Consider the following 22153-nt stretch of genomic DNA (forward strand, 5'->3'; position numbering starts at 1 on the left):
ACAAGTGGCAGACGTAATCTTTGTATCTCGAAAAATATACTGAGAAAAAAATTGTTAATCCCAAGAAATATTTAGTTTGATACGTTCAACTAAACATTTTAGTTAGTTAACTAAATATTAGTTGTTTCAACAATTTATTTCGTTTCTTTAATCAAGAATTAATTAATTCAACTAATGATTAGTTAACTAACTAAAATGTTTAGTTGAACGTATCGGACTAAATATTTCTTGGGATTGACAAATTTTTTTTCTCAGTGTATGTTCTCTGTAATTGGCGCTGTAATTTAAAAAGAGATATCATTTCTTTTTGTAATTGTAATAATAGATCACTTGAAGCGCGACTCATTTTTTGATAAGGTAACGTAATTTTGTGATGAGATTTTTGGAGATACAAAGCTTACGTCCACCACTTGTTACTTAGGTTTTTTCGAGGTATAATACTACTACTTTGTTTTTTTTTTGAGGTGAAGATACCACTGTTTAGGTTTTTTCGAGATTTTTCAAGATACAAAGATTTCGTCTACCACTTGTTACTTAGATTTTTTTAAGGTATAATACTACCACTGTTTTTTTTTTTTCGAGGTAACAACATATACACTACTATGCGTGTACTTGGCGCCTTTCTTTACCTTTTTTTTAAAAAAGGTAATTTTGTACAGATATCACGCCTTTTTGTAGTATTACGCATTGTATAAACAGTATGTACAAGGTGTTATTTCGAGGTATAATACTACCACTTAGTTTTTTTCGAGGTAACAACATAATACATATGTACTACTATGCGTGTACTTGGCGCCCTTTTTTTACCTTTTTTGAAAAAGGTAATTTTGTACGGATATCACGCCTTTTTGTAGTGTTACGCATCTTAATCTTAACAAAAAAAATTACACCTTATAAAGAAATGTGTCTGAAGTTGTAAATATATATATATACACATTGCCGGACATTGCTTTTATGTATAATATGCATGTATATTACGTTGCTTGTATAAATTATTTCTTACCAACTTTTTCCAAAAATTATTTTTACGTCAGACATAATTTTAATTCATCCAATTTTTATTATGTCTAAACATAATTTTTGTCCAATTTTTATTATGTCTAGACATAATTTTAATTCAGCGATTTTTATTATGTTATGACATAATTTTAATTCTGCCGCTAAGGAAATTTTAAGTCGATTTTTATGAATCAAGCTTGAATTCAATGTTTAGGTGTCCCAGGTTGCCGATGACGAGGTCCACATAGCGCGCTCTATAGTTTTCGGTGTCCAGGTGTATTAATACCTTGAATTTGATGGCCACGTGTTCCAAGTTGCCGATGACGAGGTCCACATAGTGCGCTTCGTAGTTTTCGGTGTCTACGTGTATTAATACCTTGAATTCGATGTCCACGTGTCCCAGGTTGCCGATGACGAGGTCCACACAGTGCGCTTCGTAGTTTTCGGTGTCCAGGTGTAATAATACGTTGAATGCGATGTCTACGTGTCCCAGGTTGCCGATGACACCAAAAACTACGGAGCGCACTATGTGGACCTCGTCATCGGCAACCTGGGACACCTAGACATCGAATTCAACGTACAATTACACCTGGACACCGAAATCTATGAAGCGCATTATCTGGATCCCGTCATCGGCAACCTGAGACACGTGGACATCGAATTCAAGATATTAATACACGTAGACACCAAAAACTATGGAGCGCACTGTGTGGACCTCGTCATCGGCAACCTGGGACACGTAGACATCGCATTCAACGTATTATTACACCTGGACACCGAAAACTACGAAGCGCACTGTGTGGACCTCGTCATCGGCAACCTGGGACACGTGGACATCGAATTCAAGGTATTAATACACGTAGACACCGAAAACTATGGAGCGCACTATGTGGACCTCGTCATCGGCAACCTGGGACACCTAGACATCGAATTCAACGTACGATTACACCTGGACACCGAAAACTACGAAGCGCACTGTGTGGACCTCGTCATCGGCAACCTGAGACACGTGGACATCGAATTCAAGATATTAATACACGTAGACACCAAAAACTACGGAGCGCACTGTGTGGACCTCGTCATCGGCAACCTAGGACACGTAGACATCGCATTCAACGTATTATTACACCTGGACACCGAAAACTACGAAGCGCACTGTGTGGACCTCGTCATCGGCAACCTGGGACACGTGGACATCGAATTCAAGGTATTAATACACGTAGACACCGAAAACTATGGAGCGCACTATGTGGACCTCGTCATCGGCAACCTGGGACACGTAGACATCGCATTCAACATATTATTACACCTGGACACCGAAAACTACGAAGCGCACTGTGTGGACCTCGTCATCGGCAACCTGGGACACGTGGACATCGAATTCAACGTATTATTACACCTGGACACCGAAAACTATGAAGCGCACTGTGTGGACCTCGTCATCGGCAACCTGGGACACGTGGACATCGAATTCAAGGTATTAATACACGTAGACACCGAAAACTACGGAGCGCACTATGTGGACCTCGTCATCGGCAACCTGGGACACCTAGACATCGAATTCAACGTACGATTACACCTGGACACCGAAAACTACGAAGCGCACTGTGTGGACCTCGTCATCGGCAACCTGAGACACGTGGACATCGAATTCAAGATATTAATACACGTAGACACCAAAAACTACGGAGCGCACTGTGTGGACCTCGTCATCGGCAACCTGGGACACGTAGACATCGCATTCAACGTATTATTACACCTGGACACCGAAAACTACGAAGCGCACTGTGTGGACCTCGTCATCGGCAACCTGGGACACGTGGACATCGAATTCAAGGTATTAATACACGTAGACACCGAAAACTACGGAGCGCACTGTGTGGACCTCGTCATCGGCAACCTGGGACACGTAGACATCGCATTCAACGTATTATTACACCTGGACACCGAAAACTACGAAGCGCACTGTGTGGACCTCGTCATCGGCAACCTGGGACACGTGGACATCGAATTCAACGTATTATTACACCTGGACACCGAAATCTATGAAGCGCATTATCTGGTTATATATATACCTAATTTTTACTTAAATAGAAATCTTCCTCCTGACCGATAAGTTTATCGACCTAATTTTGAAATACGCGCGCGATATCGAAACTGGCGATACCTGCGCCGCCAGCGTCGAAAAAGTGAAAGTGACGTTTCTCTGATGACGTCATAATAGATCGCAGCGTTAGGAGACGGAGACGTATCTTAAAAATAAATTTTCACATTTGGACTTTGCGTCGCAATATCTCCGCTCGTAGGGCACGTAGCGGAATATTATGAGAGAAACCCCCCCCTAATTGGACCCCAAGCTATCGATCAAGCCTACTTAGAACTTGATCCGTTCACTCGTTATCGAGATCTCAACATCTCGGGTACTCGCAACTCGTCGCGTCGCGTAAAAGAGTCACGGTCGGTCTCGCTCCGCGTGTACTTGGCGCGAGACACTACCGTGTCTCTTGATATGTACTACTTGGGTTTTAATTTTTTTTTAAATAAAGATACTATCCACCCACTTTTGGGTTTTTTTGAGGTACAAAAATATTACGAACCATTTGGGTTTTATTAATATTTTTAAATTTAAAATTAATGATATTACCATTTGGTTTTTTTTTTGAGGTAACAACTACGCGTGTACTTGGCGCCTTTTTTTTACCTTTTTGAAAAAGGTAATTTTGTACTGATATCATGCATTTTGTAGTGTTACGCATCTTAGAAACAGTATATCTTTATCTTACAAACAGTATGTACAGATCGTAAAGCTCTATAAGCCGTATATATTTTGCGATACAAGACATAATCGCAATCTCTAGCTTAAATAATTTAAAATTAATGATACAAGCACTTAGTTTTTCCGAGGTAACCATGCGTGTACTTGGCGCCTTTTTTTACCTTTTTGAAAATACAGATATACATGTATAATAAACATTAATTTAAATATTACAATGCTGTGTTTGGGATAAATTAAAATAGTGGTTTGATTTTCATGAGGAAAGAATGGACGTCGACATAAAAATCGAACTGAAAATTGCATTTAAATCTTATCACTGAATCAAAATATACATTTAAATTTTGATATAATAATTGTGTAGAGTACACATACATTAGTGATGTTTGCAAAAGCACATTTTTTATGCGTTTTTTCTTTAAACGGCAAAACTTCCACTTTTCGTTTGACGCGAATTTCTCTACCAACATTGGGTTGTCGTAATACATTGCTCTGTAAAGAATTTTGACTTCTGGTCGTTATTCCTTTCCTCAAAGTTGGAGTGTTGTTTTGTCGATTTTGTCCGAGTAATACCTTCGGTGGTGTCATTTTTCAGATATGACGAAACTTTAGTTCCTTATCTAATTGCTATAATTCACAAACATACATATAATTAGTTTATATATATTATACATAGTTTAATTTATATAGTGCATAATATAATACGGAATGTTTCAGAAATAAATTGTCAAATTTAAAAAGCATATTCTACTAACAGTAAAAATAGAAAAGTTACAAATTTTTTTAAGTAACATCAAAGGAAAGGGAGACGTAAAAAGAAGGAAGATAAGAAAGATAAGTGATTTTGAAGTACAACAGATAACAGTGATCAAAAGAGAAAAGAAGGACATGTAAAAAAATGTATATATGAAATGAAAAAAGAGCATTTTTATCTTTTTCTAACTCTTAAAAAAGAATAAAAAATAAGTTGAACCGATAATAAAATAACTTACGATAATTCCTTCGCGCGTAAACGGGATTGATCTCCTCGGCATCAGCTCCCTGCCGTCAATATATACCTGTGAACAGGCTCCTTGATCTCCTCGGTATCAGCTCTCTGCTATCAATATATAATACCTCTACAAAGTAAAAATGTATTGTATAATCAGAATACTAGCAACGTGCACAACTTTATTTAAGGTTATAATTGGGTACAACATTCATCGCACGATACTGTTATAATTGCAAATCGGAAACGTACCTCGAGTTCAGCTCTTCTGCGATCAACGAAGTCGGGATCGAACGTGTCAGTCGTCACTTTCTGCCAAGCGTAGAGAACCTTCTTTTCCGGCAGCGGTGGTAACACGATGTAGGGATACGAAATCTCTAGATAAGCACGAAACAATTCAATTCAGTATATATATCACCGGCACGATTACGGTGTTACTGCCGTTTCGCGTACGCGCGTATATGCGCACGTTGTCGCACCTTATACCTCGCGACAGCGTGCGGCTCGTGCAAACGTTAACGCGCGGCCGCAATCGCGCGGCAGAAACGCCTCGTGTAAACCATGGTGGAAGTATTATCCACCATGGTGTGAACAGGCTCCTTGATCTCAGTATCAGTTCCCTGCCTATCAATATAAAAAATAATATAATAGCTAGGTTATAACCTGTATTATGTATAAACACTCATGTAAACGTAGTAAACAGTAAATAAAATAAGTATAACAATAATATATAGAATAAGGTAATAGGATAATTACATAAAACAATTACCTTGAATTAATCGTCGCGTCGCGTAAAGTGTCACGGTCGGTCTCGCTCTGCGCGTATTACCGTGTTTTTTTTTGTGAGGTTATTAACTCCGCGCGCGCGCGGTTGGAGTTATAAACGCCTTCAGCCCCACCTTTGGGCTATATAGCGTATTTTAGTGTCAATTTGATTAACGCAGTACTTGTTAAATAATCTTTCCTATCTGTTGCGTATTACCGTGTCTCTCGAGATAGGTTATAATAACTGATGAGTGATGAACTGACTGACAGCGCGCTAAACAAACGCACTGTCTGCACCTGCACTGCACTGCACTGCGATACTAACGCCGCTAGCCGCCAATGCCGAAAAAGTGAAAGTGACGTTCTTTGTTTGTTACATGTATGTTATAATGAATGAGAGCGGTTGACGTAGAAAGTATCTTAAAAAAAATCTTGACATTTGGACTTTGCGTCGCAATATCTCCGCTCGTAAGGCACGTAATGGAATATTATAACCCCCCCCCCTAATTAGACCCCAAGCTATCGATGAAGCCTACTTAGAACTTAATCCGTTCACTCGTTATTGAGATCTCAACATCTCGTATACTCGCAACCTGTCGGGTCGCGTAAAAGAGTCACGGTGCGGTGTACTTGGCGCGAGACACTACCGTGTCTCTTGATATCTTTGCTAGTAATAATGCAAATTCAAATTAAAGGTAACAATAATTAAAGTTAAAAGTTTTGTATTATATATATATATATATATATATATATATATATATATATAAATTAAAAGTAAATCCAATGAGATGAAGTAGAAAAGATCTCTAACAAATTGTCGCTGTGTTAGCCGCAGCGCATTATTACAGACGCATGAAGTTTGCACGTGTCGTGGATATTTTATAAAGCGTCACGCAAAGCGTGATGATGGGTAATACATGCGGAAAACAACTTAACAGCACCTAAGCGCGATAGCGCTTAACGTAAACTCTCGACATAATTGCGAGGGGATTTTTTAAAGCTTTATCTTTAACTATGAAGAATAGAGGCAATATACGCATGAAATACATTGTTCCCCGATAATGACGTTAGTGTACCTATCGTACGCGTTTACAATAATTATACGGTTAATACCTAAATGCTTATTGACAATTTTTGAACATAAATCTTAAAATATACAATTGCTATTTCTCTCTGGTAACAATAAATTATACCTTTTGATTTTAAAGGACATATTAGTCGTTTGTCGTTCATTTCTATCGATTCGACATAATAAAGACATATTAATAATACATTCGTCAGTGGTTGCGCTACCGAATATAAAGCATGCCGATTAACTTTCTTCCGTATCTAAACAATACACGCACGATGCTAATCGTAACGTCGACATCTGGATAATAGAAATGTTTAGATAATAATCGTCTCTATACGCATATACGGTCACAATATCCAAGTGACCGTGTCATAATCGATAGATAATGTTTATTGCATGAAAAGGAAAATTAATAAATATTTATTAATAAAAAAATAGAAATTTTATAAATAAGTTTATTTTAATTTAACGTATTATCTAATAGTACTCTTTTATTATCTCTAATGAGAGAGAGAGAGAGAGAGAGAGAGAGAGATCTTACTGGTAGAACGTGTTACGTCTTAAATTACCCTACGAAGATACAGGGATATAGTAAATAAAAGTTTTAAGATATATCACACTTTCATTGGATAAAAAAAAATTTCGCCACTTTATTCAAAAGATAATTCCATTATTTATTAAAATACCGTCTGAATAAGTAAGAATGTTACCAGAATTTTTAGAGTCGCTTCTATAAGAAACTGTCACTCACTCATTCAGTCTTTGAGACGTTTATATCACCGTATTTATAATATTATAAATATTATAAAAGTGAGTGACAGTTTTTTATAGAAGTGACTTACATATACGCGCGCGCGCGTATACAGCGATATGTATTATAATTTCGCAATTATGATTTTATAATTATATTAGTGTGCAATAACGTTAGAATGTCTAATTTAGCCTTGTAGTTGTAGGTACATTGCACCTTGATTTCATTTATCTCTATGTCATGATGTAATGCAACTCAATGGAAGTTGCATTCTAGCTATACAAAGTTGTTGTTAATGTTGTGAATAAATGTTAATATTGCTTGAATGATCACAACGGTTTATCACACGAGCGTACTCGTATTTGTGCGAAACTTTTCAAATAAGTGTTTATCACATTAAAAAGCATTTGTAATCGAATGTAGGAAAGTTACAGCATTCGCTATTGCCGCATTTTATCGAGCAGTAATCATGATGTGATTAGGGTTATATCTATGTTATCAAGCACGAATATATTTGTATATAGCAACCATGTTATCACATAAATGCATTTTAAGAACAATGTACTTTAAAGCATAATTCTGAACAATTCCTTGCCATGACGCAGTTTCTAACAAGTTTCCGAAACAACCTGAATAACTTTTCCAATTAACCACATGCAACATTCTTATAAACAACAAAATAGGTATTACTTCCTACTACCGACAACTTTAAATAGATTATTTGTGATGATAAATTATATTATTATGCAACGAAATGAATTAGTGCGCCAAATACAAATTGTCTTGTGCAAGAAAATGTTCGTCTGTTTAAAATTGATATGTGTATATGTATAATATGTACATTAGGGTGGTTCTTATTTTTCGACTTTTTAATCTATTTTGCGGCACCTCCAGAATGTTTCCAATTCGCAAAAAAATAATCCCTGCCAAAGATCAGCTTGATCGAATAACGGAAACCCGTGCCCCCGAATTTTTAAACATTTGAGTTCTCTTGTATTAAACTGTTTATTCCATCAACATTGGTTTTTAAAGCGTATTTTCCACAAAAATCGGTCTAAAGCACTTTTCTTTTTTGAACATGTGTGTCTTGCTTTTCTGCATCGTTTGAGACTTTATACGTATCATTTAAACAATTAGGTAAATTGTTAATAACTAAAAAATAAAAGTAAATAGTTATTGCATTTATTGCTTGATCAGCTGGAAAAAATTATATATGGGCTACAAAAGTTATAGTCGTATGTTTAGAGTCAAAAGAAGAACAAAAATTAAAAAATTACTCTATTACTCTATATAAAATAATCAGTTGTAAAACTTTAAACGCGTTTTTCTCGAAACTACAATTTTGTAGCTGGGCGCTCGCGTATCTCGGCTAATTTTTATCCGAATGACTTGAAATTTGGACAGAATGTTTATAACAAAATTGTCTTCAGTTAAGCGTACGATTTTTTTATTGGACAATTAGTTTTTGAAAAACAATTAAAAAAGTAAAAAATTTTTGGTTGAATTTTGAACTTTTTTTTTAAATTGCGCCATTTTGTTAAAGATTAATATTTCAAAAAATCCGTATGTTTAACTAAAACTACATTCGTATAGTTTAAAATAACACCAAAGTTTTTTATTTTAGACATCCCGTTCTAACAGAACATGAGCGCTCGCGCACCCACAATTTTTTGCGGAGGTACACAGTACAACACGCTAAAGCCGCAAATATTAATATTTTTAATAACGATTTTTTTGCAATATATTCAATATATATACTTTAAAGAAATAAAAAACCAACTTCATTAAATTTATTATTTTTCGCGAAAAAAATTCACGAAAATATCATTTTTTTTCTGGCCGTCACAGTGGTTTCTCCCCTTAAGGGGATGCTGGAGTGGCAAGAATTACCGACATTTTTTTGAGCAGGCTAAACTTTGAATTGGCTTTACGGAATTGAAAAATTTTTTTACAGAATTAAAGTACGCATAAAAACGGAGGGTGCTAGCGTTAATTTTACATAAAAAACGAAAAAAAATAAAAAAATTATATGTATGACGTGACATTTGCTGCACATAAAAATTTAGACTTTGTACGTATATAATAAGCATACATCACCCTCGGAAATACAATAAAGAAGAATCCTGTGCTTGCAGAAATTGAGCTGCAAGTTTTTGTATCAGAGAAAAGTTTGTTAGAAAATTTCATATGCACATGTTACGCGTCTCGCGCTTTGTATGTATGTGTAAGAATCGGTGAGCACTTCTTTATCGACGCTGATCGAGTTCGTCTGCGACTCCAGCATCCCCTTAAGTCTCTTCAGGTCCCCTCCTAGAATAGGGGTCCGAGGGGCTCCCAATTTTGTCAGAATACAATAAATGCAATAACTATTTACTTTTATTTTTAGTTATTAATAATTCATCTAATTGTTTAAATAAGACGTATAAGGTCTCAAACGGTGCAGAAAAGCAAGGCACACATGTAAAATAAAAAAGAACAGGCTTCTAGGCCGATTTTGTGGAAAATACACTTTAAAAATCAATGTTAATTGTGTAAACAGTTTAATACAAGGGAATTCAAATGTTTAAAGAGCCGGGGGCACGGGTTTCCGTTATCGATCAAGCTGAACTTTGGCAAGGATTATTTTTTTGTGAATTGGAAACATTTTGGGGGGTGTCGCAAAAAAATAAAAAAAAAATTTTTGTCGAGTAAATAAGGACCACCCTAATATATATATATATAATTTTTTTTTTATTTTTTTTGCGACACCCCCCAAAATGTTTCCAATATATATATCCAATGTATATATATAATTTATACCGGCGCAATTTGCATACATGCATGCATAAGCATGAAAGTTAACAATAGTTAATAAGTAAAATTATGCAAGTTTAAAATCAGAAATTTTATAGTACACAAAATGTAAACTAGTATGCCAGCTTTATCAGAGATAAAGAGAATTGTGAAACTTGATTTATCGAGACTAATCTGCATATCAGTCAACTAGCCAAGTATCATACATTTGTACTCATATTGAATCTGATTCGGATTGATTGACATCACAAAGTTTCGTAGAGCAACAAGTTCAAAATTGCGGAAATAGTTTGTGTATCGAGAGAACCGAATTTCGTGGTAACAGTTAAACGATACATTTCAACGAAACTTTCAAACTTATAGCACTCCATGTTGATTGAATTAATTTCCGGAGCAAACTTAATCTAGGTTTGGCAACTAATTACAAGTTTCGCTCTCAAGGATACATAGGATATACGGATTGCTGGGCAATTTAATTTTGAAAAATCTAGTGTCTAATAAATACATAATGTTTAATAAAATAGAGAAAAGAATAGAAAGAGAGAGAAAAAGAGAGGGGGGAGAAAAGAGTGACATGTTTGTGTGTGATACAGATTATTTTTAATTGCATGTCACGTAAATAAATTTATATGTGTAATTAAAAAGATTAATATATCAAAACAAAAAATAGACATAGAATTTAACATCATACTTTCATTTTTTTAGACAAACTATTGTAAAAATCAGCCAGATGAGTTACGTTTACAAGAAAGCAGGAAGAGAGGATGAAACCACATACGGCAATCGTACAATGAATTATATGTATTTGTCAATAGTGTATTTGTTATTTTCGGAAATTTGCACAATTGCATCAAATTAATTAATATACTGCTTATCAACTTTATCGGTTCATAGCGACACAGGACTGCCAGTAATCGAATTATAATTATAACTTATTGAAATATAGTAGCAATAGTTAACATCTCTCCTGCAGAATATCTCTACTTATAAGTACTGATGCATTTTACGCACACGCGCGCGCGCGCGTTTGCTCCGCATTTAATTTTTAACCGCGATAAGAATATATGTAATGTACTTTGATATAAATGATTGACTAATTGTATTCACTGCAATTTCTGCAAACCTAATGATATAGGCATTTAATGGTATGATGTAGACACGTGCGGTATTGTTGTGAGATAAATCAATGCATAAATCAATGATCCTTAAATTATTTCTTGATTCTGCTATAACTTTTGCAGTCGTGTTATTATTGTCAAAAAACTGAATGAGAAAGCAGTTGCTGGATAAATCTGTTATTTACAACAATATTTTAGCTCAAAATAAAATACTGCAAATCTCAGCTTTTTGGTGGACCGCCAACTAACGCAAACACCACACATTCAGTATACTAGGATTACAGAAAGAAAGATAATACGTTTTCTAGTTGGATTATTATATCTTTATTTGATGACTGATGTTACCATGTAAGATTGACGTATTTATACACAGATTGTTTGAAACATAATCTTCATGAATTCAAGCTGTTCTTTTGTACCTGTTAACAACTGCAATAAAGCCGATTGATTGATTTATTAATTGTATGAGATATTTCGTTATTTGTTCGCAAGAGCATGATTAGTGATTGAAAATTATATCTTGGCTCGCGGAACATGATAAATATTTATTTTGCATGATTTACAAGCGCATAATTTTTCAGGCACACTTGATTCTTCTCACAGTTAGAGTTCGCTGCAAATTATGTTAAAATGCAAAATAAGCTGAGTTTCCAAGATAAACAAAGGATAATCTAAAGACTATTAAATCATTGCCGTAGAAAAATATTTATCTTTCAACAAGCCCATTCTTCAAAATTGCCCAAGCATATTCACAACACTATAGTCTTTCGATGTCGAAAGTTTGCTCTATATCGTTCATTTCTACTTGTCCATCTTCAATACCATAGCTCTTTTGTATTTGGGTCAAACTGTGGCCGCGAGTATCCTTTAGGAGTAGGGCACAAAGAGGTCCAGCTATCCAGCAAAAGCTAGCAAAGAGCCACATGGTTTTTGAGACACCAAGGGCATCCAACATCTCCCCAAAGGTCATTGTTGCTATCAGAGATAGCAGCCAATTAAAAGCGATTGCACATGCAATGGCAGTCTCTCTAATTTGCATGGGAAAGACATCACCTATCAACGCCCACGAAATCGGCCCAACGCCCAAGTTAAAAGTGGCAAAAAACAGGGTCGTCCAAGTCGGCGGCATCCAAAAGTAGATATCGTCGTACTCTGGGTCCTGATCCCTCAATTTGTAAAACCATCCTGCAAGTACAAAATCGAAAAGATTTTGCTTTATGCTTATCACAAACTTTTACTGTGTCAAGAATTCGTTTATTTAATTTACTTTTACACACGCAGTAAAAAAATTGTTTGCTATCGATAATTTTATCAATTACATTATTGATAATGACAAAAAAGGAATTTTTTATGTCAGTCAAAATTCCTTTTTTGACACTCGTTTATTTTGAACGTTTATACTCGTAATATTGCGTACTAGTTGTAAGTCTTAAAATAACCTATGATAGATATATACACACATATATATATATATATATATATATATATATATATTATATATATTATATATATATATATATATCCTACAGCACATAATATTGCAGAAATATTGCAGTAATATTTCAATATAGCGGAAATATTACGTATTACAATGAAATATTTCAGGAATATTACTAATGTATTACACGTTTTTAAATAATATTGAAATATTACAGTAATATTGCTGCAATGTATTGTTGAAATATAATACTTTAAGTAGCAAAATAATGTCAAATGACATTTTAATGACATCTTATTGACGTCATTAAGACGTTATTAAGGTATCACACAATCATACGTATTGCACAAATAATATATACCAGTTAAAGAATTTTGGACTAAAAGAAAGAAAAATCTAAATCAAAAAATGTGATGAAATCAAAAGAGACTGAGAGTGCCATTACATGGAGCGCGGAAACGTGGAAGCGCGGAACAGAATAGTAACTAGATTCCGCGTTTCCGAGAGTTGAGTCCCGCACGTTTGAACGGAAAAGCGGAATCCGCTATTATCGTGTATGTATGTACCCTGGCTTGCATAAGATACTTCATAATAACCATCAACATGATGTTTGGATCTATAATATTATACTGCCAATTTTATAAAATAATAAAAGTAATCGAAGTATGTAAAAGCTTTCTTTTTCAATGTGATTAGACAGCTCCGAAATTTGATGGAGTATACTGTATCCGCGTTGACAACGGATTTTGACGCGTTCGTTGTTTCTCCTTATATTACATGGAGCACAATTTGCGCAGAAAAGCGGAACAGTATAGTGACAAATAGACATTTGTATTCATTTCTTAAAATTGTGTTTACTTAATTCATTGCAATTTTTATTAATATGCTTATCTGTCTTTTCAGCTTATCTATTGAATACAAGCATTTTAATCAATAAATATCGTTAAAAATTAATATTTTATAATTTTCCGTTCCGCTTTTCCGCTCAAAATATGCTCCATGTAATATAAGGCATTCAAAACAGACGGAACGGATCGACAGAAATCTAGTAAATGTTGTCTTCCGCGCTTCCGCGTTTTCGCGTTTCCGCGCTCCATGTAAAGCGTCGTCTACAATGGCAGCAGAAATATATGTACAGTAAGACGTAAGCAGTAAGTTATTGACTAATGAGATTTTTACAATTCAAGAATAATTGACTGTGATTGGTCAATAGCTTACTGCTTACGTCTTACTGCATACTCTTGCTGCCATTGTAGACGACGCTTAATATGGCACCCTGACTTGTACTTTTGGGGAATAAAAGTGATTAAGATAAATTTTATAAGCATGGTGATATTTAATTTTATAACTTGTTATTTGTTTTGTAATAATAAGGTAATTATATATACAATTAATTTTTAATTAAGAACCAGTAAGTAAATTGATAATAAAATAAATGAATAAAATTTAAAATTTATATTTCTTATATAATCATGCAATATTAAACTTTTCAAATTACGAGTTTGTCACACGTACTACGTTTACGCAAGCGTTACTTCTGTAGTAACTTACGATATATCACTCGTTTACGCGGAGTAAATTATCGTAAGTTACTACAAAATCCCGTTTACGCGAACGAATTATCTAAGTTACTACAGAAGTAACGCTCGCGTAAACGTAGTAACGGATAAACAGAACATTTCTGAGTGCGTAAGTGGAGGGAACGAATGCTAGTGTGTGTGGCTATGCGCTTAGTCGCAGCACCGACCCCCACCATTCCCGGTCTTCTCTCGCTGCCTCTTGCATGGCTCCGTGGGACCTGGGACCACAACTGTGGTGGGAGCACGCAATCACGATTAATGCACGCAATCACGTGTACGACACCGCACAGAAACAATCGTTTTAATTTCAGGTAATTTTTCTTTATTTAATAAATATTGTTCACACACAAATATTTTTAAAAGTACTTTTGTATAATTATTATTACTAATATGTACATTGTACATATTAGTACATATTAGTACATATGTACATATATTTGGCGATTTGTCTTTAAATCCAAAAATAAAGATTACGTGGCATAATAGTCTGCAAAAACCACGTTAATATCATAAAAATTATTTCAATAATCATCTTAAAATACATATATTTGCCTTTGTAACCTTATTGAACGAGTCTTTAATGAAATTATTTATTAACGGCTTCATACTTAAATCTTGATGCTAACTTAACCTCAAAATTTTTAACAGTTTAATCCAACTGGAGCCCTTAGTTGGAGATACGTAATAGAAATATGCCGATCCCAAATCTCCTAAAAAGCAGTTTAATCATTAATTATATAATTTAACCATAATTATTTAACCATTTACATGATTTCATAATCATTATTGTTCTTATGCTATATGTTACAGTATTGCTTTCCATCAGTGGATGTTCATGCAGTCCAGAGCAGCACCAAGTAGTTTGATAGAAGAGCAAAAGATTTATTTATTAGATATGTAAGTAAGAAAATATTAAATTTGATATAAACCATACTTTCCAATATTAATCGTCAATACTGAAAATCCAACGTTTAACATCAACTATATCACAATATCACAATACAGATTCATACTTAACCTACTTTTATGTTTAAATTATATAATTAGATGTAAATAATAATTACTGTTTTTGTATTATGTTGCAGTGTTACGTTGCTTTCCATCAGTGGAAGTTCACGCAGAGCAGCACCAAGCAGTTTGATTTCTATCAAACTCTTCTGAGCGACAGCTTCATTTATTAGATACATAAGAAAAAAAACTTGGTATAAACTGCGTTCCGATATTTTAATATCCAGTACTGAAAATCTAAAGTGTATGTATAACATTAACCATATAGATTTTCAGTATAGACAGTGAATATCGGAACACGTCATACTTAACCCCGTACTCTTATGTTTTAATATGTAATTATGTATGAAATAAACAGGGTGATTTTTATTCCGTGTGCCAATCATCTCTGCTATAATTATCTCAGAAAGTATTGATTTATTGAAAAAATGTTTCAGATAAAAGTTGGAGAATTCAAGGAGGACCAATAGACAATTTTATTAGATTTTGAGTCCGGGACTTGTGTTAAGCCTAATAGGATCCAAGTCAAATTATTTAAATAAAAACCCTCTTTTTATGGTATCATCTTTTTTTACTAATTAATATGAACAACTTTTGTCTGAAACATTTTTTTATTTGCTTTATACTTTTTGAGATATTCAAGGAAAACTTGGTATTTTTTTCAATATTTAGCTTACAATAGATGTTTGTCAATAAATGTTTGTCGGAGTGAAAAGTGGTACAGGACTTTTTTACTTGATTTGGTTTCAAGAATATACTGTTGCAATAGTATTCTAATTTCTTTAAATAATTGTGTACACACATGAAAGCTTCAAGAAAATGTGTACACAAATATTTAAAGAAATTAGGGTATTATTGCAATAGCATATTCTTGAGACCATATCAAGTCAAAAAGTCTTGTATTATTTTCCCCTCCGACAAACATTTATCAAGAGATATAAGCTAAATATTAAAAAAATTACCAAATTTTTCTTGAATATCTCAAAAAGTATAAGGCAAATAAAAAATGTTTTAGACACAAGTTGTTTATATTAATTAGTAGAAAAAGATGATGTAATAAAAAAAGGGAGTTTTTATTTAAAAAATTTGACTTGAACCCTACTGGGCTCAACATGGGTTCCAGACTCAAAATCTAATAAGATCATCCATTATTTCTCTATAAACCCTCCAACTTTTATCTGAAACATTTTTCCAATAAACAAATACTTTCTGAGATAATTAGTGAAGATAATTGGCATACAAAATAAAACTCACCTTGTATAATTAGATATAAATAATAATTACAGTTTTTGTATTATGTTACAGTGTTACGTCATTCTTTATCAGTGGAAATTCATACAGTGCAGAGTAGCATGGAGCAGTTTTGAAGAAGAAAAAGATAGAAAGATAATATCAATATTATATTCTTAATATTGTATGTAATATTATTATTAAAAATAACAATTTAATAATATTTAATAATATTCATTAAAATGTTTTAATTTTTAGCAATATTAAATAAATATTATCTAATATTACACAAATAATATTATTGCGTTTACAATATCAAGATTATTTTAAAATTGTATGTAACAATACTATTAAAAATAATTTAATAAAATTTAATAAAAATTATTAAAATGGTTTTTTAATTCTTAGCAATATTATGCAAATATCACGCAAATATTATAGTAATTTTACCGTAATATTACTGATATATTGCAGTAATATTCCCGCAATATTACTGAAATAAATATCAGTAATATTACTGCAATATTTCTAATACATTTCATTGTAATATTGCAATGAAAAAATAAAATTGCTGCAATATTTCTGCAATATTATGTGCTGTGTGGATATATATATGTAATCTGCTCTGATGGACACCACCATCGTAATAAGAAAACCGTTTACCTAACAGTATCAGAAACAGTCCCATAAGTATCGAGGATACAATTAACAGTAGTCGTCGTCCGATTATGTCTACCAGACCCATGGCTAGAAAACAAGACAATATTTGCACCCCACCAATGAGGACAGTTTGTTCGCTTCCGGTTAGGTCGCCCGACCCGCCAACGTTGAAGAGTGTCAATGCGTAGAAAATCATAATATTAACGCCACTTAATTGTTGAGTCAGGAACGCGAAGAAGCATGTAAAGAAGGAACTTACGACGCATCGGTTTTTTAGAACATTTATTGTAATCTGTAAAGAGAGAATTTTGGGAGTATCTTTTACAAGTCATAACAGAGAGCAATATAATTTTTTGATATTTTAAAGTAATTTTTATTTTATAAACGAATCTTATGTTTTATCTCTCCACTTGTCTTTAGTTTGAAGATATTTATTTTAATCTCTATACTAGTAAACATTTTATCACTTGTACAGTGATCTCTGCAATATTAAATTTTAATTTAGATAGTTTTAGTTATTACATATATATATATAATTGTAATTAATCGAGAACAAAGAAAAAACATATTTTACGAAGATTCACATAAAAACACATTTAATTGAGTAATAGTGAGTTCCGTAATCTTAAGTTTCGTAAGATTCATATGTTGTATAGTTACATTGTATACTTGCAAAGCTTCCATGAACTTGTAAAATATCTTACGTTAGTAATAAAAGTCCAAATAGGTATGCATGATATTAACTCTACGCTCACTATAGATTTAAGATATAAAAATGTAATAAATTAAGTCTGGTGAATTAAAATAAATGTAGTTTACATACATATCTATATATATAAATGTCTTCGAGATGATTAACTTTGTGTATTAATTTTGCTTAAGTGTCAGACAGTTTCTGCTACCTATTTTATCATTTATATATTCTTTGTATATATATATTTGTGGTTTGTTTTGTTGATACATTAATCTTATTAACCCGAGAACGGGCACCTGCGGCTACTTACACACCCAAGTATCGAAAAAACAAAGCTCACGTCACAGAGTAATTTTAAAATCTTTTGTTTTTAAAATATTTTTTGGTTTGTTACATTTTTCGGAAAATATTGAGTAAATCTTCATACATATTGTCCTCAAATACTAATAAATTATAAAACAATCCAAAAAGATGCAATTAATAACAATGACTTTCAATTGGGGTGCAAAAATAACCCTAGTTTTGAGACGTCCGTTCTCAGGTTAATGGAGGGAAAGAGAGGGGGAAGACATAGTAAGGGGAGAGAGAGAGAGAGAGAGAGAGAGAGAGAGAGAGAGAGAGAGAGAGAGAGAGAGAACAAGCTTTATAACATAACTAACTTATCATTTTATGCAATTATCTTAGGTAAAATATAATTTTATATACAATATTATAACAATCAACATATATTCTATTCTTCTGAGCTAATATATCAATGATGGAAAAACTAAGCGTTTTACCTTTCCTGATTGACTCACGAGATATTTCAATTCCTCTATTTCAACGTCTTTATAAGTTTGACCACGGTACCATTTTAGAGAATTCTTCGCCTTTATTTCGTTATTCTTCATAAGATGATAGAAAGGACTTTTAGGCAATAAATATACCAGAGCAACCACAAGGCATGTCACGGCACAAATGAAATTATACCTAATTAACCTATATATTATTAATGGTTACGTGAATTTTCCGAAGATTTAGTTCTAATTCGATTACATTTTACATTTGATATAATTCATTTTGATTGACATACGGACATACGATGACACAAAAGTTTTATGGTAGAAACATCTCTGTTTAACCACATTAAAAATATTTCAAAAAAATATTTATGGAAGATATGATTTTTTAAAATAAGTGGGACGTGTATGTACCCCACTGGCCGTTAAAGGGTTAAGACGATCTTAAATATAACAGCCGACTATGAATACCGGGCTAATTGTCAAATTGTCAAATTACTTTTATCACAGAAGATGGTCTAACGACAGACTGAAACGTTTGTAAATTTTTATTTTAATATAATATTTCAACACGCTAACATTCTGTTGTGATTTTGAGCCCTTTATTTATTACTTGATTTATTAATCGTTTGAGCTTATTTATACTTACGTCATAATTAAATTGAAAAATTTTAAAAATATTATATTCAATGTTACAAGTACCTCGATATAGCATCGTGTTCATTTAATACATGGGCGGCTACAAAAGCATACATAATTCCGCAGTTGATTAAAAGCTGGAAATACATAAGAAGTCGTCCTCGCGAATTCTGATCTGCGATTTCTGCGATGTAAATCGGCGTCAGAATGCAGAATGCTCCACCGCTCATACCACATATGAATCGACCAATTATGAGAAGCGAAATCTGCAAATGTTTAGTACATCGTATACGCCATTTTCATTGGATAACGCATCAATATTTTCAAAAATTTTATCTTTAAAATCCAATATAAAATATTACGTTCAATAAAATATTAAAATAATCCTGTAATAATTGACTTGAACTAATTTGACATGATATTAAATAATATTTAACAATGAAACAAGGTAATTAAACACTTTGCGCATTGAGACCGCTTTAGCGCATCAAAGACAGCTAATTTACTCTTATAATTTGTTATGTACGTAAACATTTTGGCGAAACTTGACATTACGGCATACTTTTTGGCCAGCGCAGCAAACAAACGTCCATCCGATGATAAATCCTGGCATAGTCAAGGACATGGCTGTGATACGACTGAAATACTTCATAAAAAAAGGCATAAACATCACGCCGACACAAGCACCGGCATTCAAAATACCACCGATAAGGCCGATTTCAGTACCGCTAGCGTTCAAAATGTTTCGAAGAATTGCCCCAGCACTTGAATTCCATCCAAGTGTGACACCGAGAGCGAAACCGCCGAGAGATGCTAAATTTCCAAACAAAAAGAGTCACTATTTTATCGCATATATTTAAGTAAATTATATTGAGCGATTTTAAAATTTTTAGATCCACATCCACATGTATATATAAGTCTATCCAAATATATTCAAAATGTATGTGAATATATTTGTATGTATATTATTTTTTCTTATATTATATATCGTAACAATATCCAATGATTATTCAGATTATATTTTTTTACGCCACACAAACGGTAGGTATTATAGGTATAGTCCGCTTATAGTAGGACATCATGATGTAGACAAAATAATTAGAATTTCATTAGATTTAAAACTACACACTTCGTGGAAATCATGACTGTACATACAATCCGAGTAAAATTATTAAAAAAAATATTTTTAATACCTAATGTATATTTTAGTAAAAATATTTTAAACAAAAACCGTATATACGTATTAGTACTTTTTTTATTATATTGTAAATATATTCAATTTAAGATTATATCCGCACGATTGTATTCCACGTTGTATAAGTACTATATAATGAATAGTGAAAACTTGTGCATATCTCTCAAATATACTATGCAACCATAAGAATTAAGCTGTTGCTCAAGTTCATAATTTGATTTTACATAGCAAAACATTAGAAAGATATAATTAAACTTTTGTATGAGGCACCGCATGTATGTGTAGGACATATAAAACATATATATATTTTATAAATACATGTATATTTTCAAAGTGTTAATAATTATATTTTAAATCTAAAGAAAACATTTACGTTGCTTACAATTAGTTAGAGTGATAGCGAATAAGCGTTTTCCGAACTTACTTACGAAGGCAGCCATGTGCTGATTTAATCGATAGATCCTACCATCGTCGTTGACTTCGGGAGCTAATGTCGATGTCATTTTCATAATAGACGTGATAAGTGACGTTGTCTAAGCGCTATCACCATTCTCCAACTGTCATCCACCGATACCGATTCAAATCGACTCGAGAGAATTCAGCTACATGACTGACCCTCTGCTCGATACAAATAACGTATCGATTCGACCACGCGTTTAATATCCGACCGGATGTTTTACCAAACTGCATTGTTTACCGACCTTGATTCGTGATTTATTCCAAATATTGTTGCGTTTTTTATGATGCAGTCTTCTCTTTTTAATACGAATGTTTCTAATTCTTTAAAGTGATAACTAGACATCGGATTTTTTATATGTAGATTGATGGAAAGAAGCAATTAATAACTTAAGATTATGTTATTTATAATGCCTATTAATAGGCATTAAGTTATTAGTTACTTATTTCCACCAATCTGCATATAAAAAATCCAATGTTTAGTAATAACAAATTAGATAATTCATTAGATAATTTATTAAATGCAATATATATATATATATATATATATATATATATATCCTTAAACTCCATTAGGAGCATAGGGCCTCCACGAAGCTGCGCCACCGTGTCCTATTGGAAGCCAAGTGTTTTATTTGGTTCCAGGAATAATTTTGTCCTTCGGCTTCACTCAGCACAGTCCTTCTCCAAGTTTGCTTGGGTCGTCCACGACTCCTTGTCCCCTGAGGATTCCATTCCAAGGAGTGCCTGTTTATATCGCTAACGGGCTTACGTAGCGTGTGGCGTGTGGCCAATCCATTTCCACTTCCTTTTCCTAATTTTCCATTCCAATTCAGGCTGGTTTGCGCGGATGTAGAGCTTTCTATTTGATATTGTTCACGGCCAAAATATGCGCAAAATACGTCGCAGGCATTTGTTTACAAACGTTTGCAGGGACCTTGTTATGCTGGCAGTAATCTTCCACGTTTCGCATCCGTAAAGCAGCACCGACTTCACATTTGAGTTGAATATGCGAAGCTTTGTGCCAATCGGGTACACGGAGGAAGCCCAGATGTTTCCGAGAACCAAGTACGCTTGACGAGCCTTTTTGATTCTGTTGGCTACATCAGACTCGGCTCCACCTGTGCGCGTCACCACACTGCCAAGATAGCAGAATTTGTCAACCTCTTCAATCGTCTCTCCCCCGAGCACAAAGCTCGTTCGAACTTTAGTGCC

General features: G+C 33.5%; 2 protein-coding genes and 1 long non-coding RNA gene across 5 annotated transcripts; 1 reads left to right on the forward strand and 2 right to left on the reverse strand.

Annotated features, from left to right (window-relative positions):
• Nucleotides 1–3665: 3665 nt before the first annotated feature.
• LOC143905608 (uncharacterized) lies at nt 3666–5589 on the reverse strand. Its single transcript, XR_013259250.1, has 4 exons — nt 5530–5589; nt 5013–5384; nt 4765–4890; nt 3666–4399 (listed from the first exon to the last, which is right to left on the reverse strand). It is a non-coding gene; the product is annotated as an uncharacterized LOC143905608 (long non-coding RNA).
• A 4610-nt stretch (nt 5590–10199) lies between these two features.
• On the reverse strand, nt 10200–21074 carry LOC143905613 (facilitated trehalose transporter Tret1). The gene is made up of 6 exons (XM_077421124.1): nt 20907–21074; nt 19850–20100; nt 19351–19553; nt 18649–18847; nt 17179–17467; nt 10200–12444 (listed from the first exon to the last, which is right to left on the reverse strand). The coding sequence occupies exons 1-6, from the start codon at nt 20989–20991 to the stop codon at nt 12017–12019; spliced, it is 1455 nt and encodes a 484-aa protein (XP_077277250.1). The 5' UTR covers nt 20992–21074; the 3' UTR covers nt 10200–12016.
• LOC143905614 (uncharacterized) lies at nt 14407–16858 on the forward strand. Of its 3 annotated transcripts, none has more exons than XR_013259256.1 (4): nt 14407–14588; nt 15088–15174; nt 15363–15529; nt 16591–16844. XR_013259256.1 is itself a non-coding variant. In XM_077421127.1 (4 exons), exons 1-3 carry the CDS (start codon nt 14422–14424, stop codon nt 15436–15438), a joined length of 330 nt encoding a protein of 109 aa, XP_077277253.1. In that variant the 5' UTR covers nt 14407–14421; the 3' UTR covers nt 15439–15466; nt 16591–16845. The 3 variants fall into 3 exon arrangements, 2 of the variants coding, with proteins under 2 accessions (XP_077277253.1, XP_077277251.1); XM_077421127.1 differs by having other exon boundaries at nt 15363–15466; nt 16591–16845; XM_077421125.1 differs by having other exon boundaries at nt 15363–16858.
• Nucleotides 21075–22153: the final 1079 nt, after the last annotated feature.

This window comes from Temnothorax americanus, unplaced genomic scaffold (genome assembly GCF_048541705.1).
Source record: "Temnothorax americanus isolate GAGA-0224 unplaced genomic scaffold, ASM4854170v1 Scaffold64, whole genome shotgun sequence".
Taxonomy (NCBI): Eukaryota; Metazoa; Arthropoda; class Insecta; order Hymenoptera; family Formicidae; genus Temnothorax; species Temnothorax americanus.